Consider the following 6,135-nt stretch of genomic DNA (forward strand, 5'->3'; position numbering starts at 1 on the left):
TCTGTCGATTAAATGATCTGGTGATTTCCTAAACAGATGTTATTTATCCTTGTTATCTTAGCTAAGCCTAAGGGTTTCCACTGCTGTTTAGAGATGTATTATAGGAAATGATTTTTCAAACAGCAGAGAAACCTTTGCTCTGTCTCATCTTGATTTTCTTTGTGAGTTGTTCTGCAGCTGGAAAAACCAATCCCACGTCAGAGGAGCCACTCCGCTTCCTCTCATTTGAAAAATGACTTATTCATGATCCATAAAGGTTCTCAAGTACTGGAGAGCTCTTTAATCTAGAAGTGAAAGGCATGATAAATATCCGTGGTTAGAGTTTAAATCAGATACATCCAAATGAGATCCTGGATGGAGCTTTTTGGTGCCACGAAAGACTCATTATTCTAATCAACCCCTCAGAGGAGGCAGTGGATCCTCCATTAGCAAGTTGTCACAGGGAAGAGGTGGTGTTTGGTTGAACTGTGCTTTGGTTGACCAGATGATTGGCCTCAACACAGACCAAACGCCTGTGATGCGAGTCCTGGGCAGGACCAGGTTTAGCTCAGAGACGATGCTGTTCTCACTCAGGCTGCTGAGAAACCGGCACTTAACCATTTGCATTTCTGATTTTGTTTTTACTTTTTTCTTTTTGTAAGTGGAGAAACTCAAAGTGCCTTTGCCTGGGACACACGGGTGGATGGGTTGCATGACTCTTGCATCTCTTGCTTCCCCAGGTCCGGCTGCTGGAGCAGCAGAACAAGGTGCTGACCACCAAGTGGGAGTTGCTGCAGCAGTATGTGCTCCCAGCTTCCAGGAGAAACCTGGAGCCTGTGTTCGAGAACTTCATCTGCAACCTGAGGAAGCAGCTGGAGTGTGTGCTGGGGGAGCGAGAGAGGCTGGAAAACGAGGAGCGGTGCCTCAGGGACCTGGTTCAAGAGTTCAAGTGCAAGTAAGTAGGACGCAGGGAGAAGCTGCAGACCGGGGTGTTGGCTGGTCTGAGCGGTGTTTCTGAGCCTAAAGCCAATGCAATTGCACTGGACGGGTCCAAAAACTGGGGCACAGGGAGGGGAGCAGGCAGGGCACACTAGTACTGGGCTGGTTTCCTGTACTGGGGTCCCACTGTTGCACCTCAGATGCTGGTGATGGACTGAGACAGCTCTTCAACCACAGTGTTTCCTGAGGCAGAGGGACAGGGAACCGCTTTTCCTCTCCCTAATGCTCCTGCACCGTCGTGGTTTGCCATATCAAATCTCCCACATCATCTGTGCCTGTGGCTCCCCCAAATCTCGCATCCCTGGTGCCATCTGTTCCCACAAAACCCCCAGCCTCTTTGTCTCCACCCCACGCTTTGTCTGCATCATCTCCATTGGGGTTCATTCTCTGTTCCCAGAGGGAATGTGGGAACTGTTGGTTTTTTCTTTTTTTTTTTTTTTTTAATCTAAGATGCAGATATTCCTTAATAGCTCCCCGTGTGCTCTGGTAAACCATGAACCAGGACACTTGGTGGTCGGTGGTATACAGCACAGGATAAAAGAATAATCCTTTCTCCAGAGACCTTAGAGTCAAGTATCTCAGGTGTTTTTCTTGCTGAGCCACCACCAAGGTCAGACTCATAGACTCATCTTGTGAAAGTTCTTCAAGGTCTCAATTACTTGGTCATTATGAGCTGGCTTTCGTTCCCATTGCACCTGGGAGTTTCAAATGTTGCTCAAGCTCCTGACCTCCCTTCAGGCATTTTGGCCACAGTCTCCCCATAAACGCTCAGGGCAGAGTCCTGGGTGCTTCAGAAAAACATAACGCAAACCATCAGGGCTGGAAGACGCAACCCAAGCCTTCAGCTGAGGGACAGGGTTGTGCATTTCTAGTGGTTTGACCCGATTTACTGCCGCCTCACTCCAGCCACCGATACTGCTGGGGTGGACTATTTAAAACTGCTGAACAAAGCCCAGTGGGGAGGGAAGAAATAGCAACGAAGCAAAAAGGAAGAACAAAGCGAATAGGGTGAGGCTCCGGTTTTAATTGTGCTTCCCTTGTTCTGCACTGGCTGCTTGGGTGGTGGGGATGGGACCCCCGGGGCTCAGCATCCCACCCATCTCCTTTCCTTCTGCAGGTATGAAGATGAGATCAACAAGCGCACGGCTGCGGAGAATGAGTTTGTGGTACTCAAGAAGGTGAGTCACGCTAGGGACAATGCCGGTGACATCAGCGGAGAGCGGCAAGCGCATGGGCAAAACCCAGGTGTGGGTCCAGGGAGAGAAATGGGGAGTCCTGGAACCATGACAATGCCTGAGCCCTCATCCGGTAGCCCCAAAATTGAGGTAGCCCCAGGAATTTGGAGAATTCCCATCAGGTTGTGAGCATATGCAATGCAAACCCAGATAAGACCCAAGGGCTGGAAATGGTGAGGTTTCCTCCAAATCTAACAGAAGACACGGGCTTTGCCACTGTCCTTGTTTCTTTTTCTCTTTTCACCGAATACGTGGTGTCTCTCCAGGATGTGGACTGTCTCTACCTGACCAAGGAGGAGCTGGAGGTGAGGGTGGGTCTCCTGCGGCAGCAGCTGGAGTTCCTGAAGTGCATCTACGCCGAGGTAAGAGCTCCTGGCTCCTTGCCTGTGGCCCTGGGGGTGATGCACCATCGGCTGCCCCCCTGAGCTCTCACAAAAACTAAATGGAGGGAAAAGTGTATTTTCTGAAAATTCTGAAATTGCATCCCACAAATCTCTCTCTCTTTATATGCACTTGATAACAAGCTGTTACACACGCGTTGGGAAGGCAAGGGGTGTTCTCGGTTGTCTCCCGTATCGCTGGCTCCAAAGGGAGGGATCTTTTGCATGGAAAAGCCCCTGAAATTCTCATCCAAATCATCCCTGGGATCTACTGAAACATCTCACTCTTCGAAACCCCGATATTTTTAGCACTTCGATTTTTAAGCTACATAGGTCAAAATATTTTGTTGAAAGTAGCAAGTTCTGCACAAAACACACAGGGGACACTCTGTATTTGCACCTTTTCCAGCCAAACACCTCCCAGCAGTCTGTAGGCAATGGGGCCCAAAGCACTCAGCCCTGGGGGATTCACAGCCCGGAAAATGCTGACGCAGCCAGAAATGCCGGGTTGCAACAAAGCGAGTTGCTCCACCAGGAATCCCCACCCTTCCTTAAGGAACTGCATGCAGCAATCCCATATTGTGCCACCAAAACAGGTCCCAGCTGCCAGCTCTTGCTGGGACCAGTCAGTCACCTGGAGAAGCCCATGCCCTAGGTGGGCATTAATGGGAGAACCTCCCCCATCCCTCCACCTTCTCACCAGGCTCCCTTTTCCAAGGGTGCCCGCATGCTTGGCTTGGGGACTGGGTTGAGGGATGGGGACTGATGTGCGGTGGATCTTGCAGGAGAGAGCTCAGCTGGACTGCCAGCTGTGTGACACCTCTGTCATCGTGCAAATGGACAACAGCCGGGACCTGGACATGGAGGGCATCATCAAAAGCGTTGAGTGCTGCTACGAGGAGATTGCCCAGAAAAGCAAGGCTGAAGTGGAAGCCTTCTACCAAACCCGAGTGAGTATTCACACCGCCAGCACAGAGGGCAATGAAATCCCCTGGCCAACAAAACCCCGAGGCCCATTGCTGTCCTCCATGATGCAACTTAACCCACCCCCCAGTGTGACTGCACTGTAGCTTGCAAAAGCAAGTCATGCCAACCCCCCCCCCAAAACAACCCTTAACACTGTGTTTTTAGAGTTTTCTGTAAGAGCAAAGCAGAGCAGATCACAGTGTTGCTTCAGAGAGGTCTCCTCTGTGCACATCCATTGGGATCACCATCCCCTTCCCAAAGGGCAAACGCTCAGGACCTACACGGGACTGTCACCTTGTCTGGGCTGAGGTCATGTCTGGGTGCTTCCCCGGGAGCACTGGTGTCAGTGCGGCTCCGGAGAGTTGCCACCTTCCCTGGAAGGTGCGATTCGGGCGCATTAACGTCATCCTCTTCTCGCGCAATAGCTGGAGGAGCTCCACAGCAGCAGGGGCAAGTTCTGCGACGACCTGAGGAACAACCAGAGCGAGATAGCTGAGCTGAACCGGATGATCCAGAAGCTGCAGTGCGAGTCGGATAACGTGAAGAAACAGGTAGGACGAAGGGTTGGATGCTGCATGGGCATCCCTCCAGCGATGGGCTTCATCCTCACCAGCTCCCTCCCTACTGAGCTGCAAAGAACCCCCCCAGCCCAGGATAAGCCTATTTGTAGCTTCTCATCAGTACACAAAGAAGCAGATTTCTCACTTAGCTAATGAGCAGAAGCCAGCTGGTTTGGCTGCAACAGAAACAGTGTTTGCTCCATGCTTCCTACCGGGTTGCAGCCAACAAGTCCCCTCCCTTCATCCCAAATAGTGTGGCCATCATGTGTCCAGCCTAAATCTGGGCTCTCTGGCAGTTCCTAGCTGAGAAACAAGGGGGTACACGAGCAACCCCGTGGAGATGCCTCTTGATATCACCACTGGCCACCCTCTTGCCCGCTACAGATCGCAGCTCTGCAGACAGCCATCTGCGACGCCGAGCAGCGGGGCGACTGCGCCCTCAAAGATGCCCGGCAGAAGCTGATCGACCTGCAGACTGCGCTGCAGCAAGCCAAAGACAAGATGGCATGCTTGCTGCGGGATTACCAGGAGCTGCTGAACGTCAAGCTGGCCCTGGACATTGAGATTGCCACGTACAGGACGCTGCTGGAAGGAGAAGAGAGCAGGTAGGAGCATCCCTGGCTGCACCTTAGAATCACAGAGTCACAGGATGGTTTGGGGGGGAAGGGACCTTAAAGATCATCCAGTTCCACCTCCCTGCCATGGGCAGGGACACCTCCCACTAGACCAAGTTGCTCAAAGCCTTGCAATGACAGCTGGCAAACCCAACAGGATAGAGAGGCAGTGAGAAATGCTGGGTGAAGGCAGCCCCCCATGGGTGCAGAGGGGACCATCACCCCTTTTCTTTCCCCATGGGTGCAGAGGGGACCATCACCCCTTTTCTTTCCCCATGGGTGCAGAGGGGAGCATTGCCCCCGTTTCCTTCCCATCCTTCCAGGGCAGCTGGATCACAGCATGCTGCAGTCCGTGCTTGCAGTACAGAAAGAGGATGGGATGTTAGGGATGCCTATGGGATTTGGGGATCCACCCTGCAGTGCTTCAGTGGGGAATTTGGACCAGCACCTCACACCTGGGTGCACAGAAAAGCTGAAGCACCTGCAGGGTTCCTAAGGAGGCAATGACCTATTTGCTTGTGTATTTGGGGAATATTTCCCTAAATACATCTTTGAGACATTTCTTTTCTTAACAGGATATGTACCGGCAACCCTGTGAGTGTAGGTAAGCTAATGAAGAATTCTCCTGATTTCCTTACAAGTCTTTCAAGCGTATAAATTTCCTTGTAAGCTGGGTTTTAGCTGCTCTGGGAGTGACTGAGCCTGTTTTTCTCCCACAGCTGTGGTCAGTGGCGGTGGCACCGTCGGGGAATGTCGATCCCTCTCTGGAATCGGAGGCAAATGCGGCATCAAGACAGGAGGGGCTGGTGGGGGGTTAGGGGTGGTCTCCTCCTTCGGCGTTGGCGGTGCCGGCTTTAGCACCCGGAGCGTGGATTGCCTTCCCAGGGTGGGAGGCGGATTTGGGGCGAGGAGCGCGGTGAGCTGCGTGGGACGAGAAGTCATCTCCGGCGCAGACGGAGTGCAGTGTGCCACTGGGGTGGGCAACCTGGGGAACGTCGTGTGCGCTGGCGTGGAGCAGTGCAGCCCGGGAGCCGTCATCATTCCCGGGGCAGGGGTCTGCAGCGCCGGGAGCAGGTACAGCACAGCTGTGCGCGTGGTCAGAACAACCCGGTAGAGACCGGAGGGCGACGACACATCATATTTTAAAATAATCAGCATTTCTGCAATAAAACAGTATTCCCCTTCCTTCTGACAGCTGTAGGGATCACACAACCATGCGCTGCCCACAGTTAGGTTAGTTGCTCTGACGAAAACTTTTTGCATGATCAAAACCCACCTTCTCTTGCAAGTCCTTCACCCTTACTGTCTCAGCCAGGTGAGATTTTCATTTCAGAGAGTCCATACCTGTCTTCACACATCATCTTGGCTCTTAGAGCAGTCTTCTCTCCTTGACCCCTTTTCA

The 6,135-nt window shown here is 52.4% G+C and overlaps 1 protein-coding gene across 1 annotated transcript in view; it reads left to right on the forward strand.

Moving 5' to 3' along the window:
* The window catches only part of LOC104466165 (keratin, type II cytoskeletal cochleal-like), a 7,553-nt gene extending 1,706 nt beyond the window's left edge, over nucleotides 1–5,847 (forward strand). Inside the window, 8 exon segments of the mRNA XM_010079507.1 lie at nucleotides 720–934; nucleotides 2,096–2,156; nucleotides 2,480–2,575; nucleotides 3,379–3,543; nucleotides 3,985–4,110; nucleotides 4,504–4,760; nucleotides 5,309–5,337; nucleotides 5,453–5,847. Coding sequence (XP_010077809.1) covers nucleotides 720–934; nucleotides 2,096–2,156; nucleotides 2,480–2,575; nucleotides 3,379–3,543; nucleotides 3,985–4,110; nucleotides 4,504–4,760; nucleotides 5,309–5,337; nucleotides 5,453–5,847 — 1,344 coding nt within the window.
* The last annotated feature ends 288 nt before the right edge of the window (nucleotides 5,848–6,135 follow it).

Source organism: Pterocles gutturalis, unplaced genomic scaffold (genome assembly GCF_000699245.1).
Source record: "Pterocles gutturalis isolate BGI_N339 unplaced genomic scaffold, ASM69924v1 scaffold10116, whole genome shotgun sequence".
NCBI lineage: Eukaryota > Metazoa > Chordata > Aves > Pterocliformes > Pteroclidae > Pterocles > Pterocles gutturalis.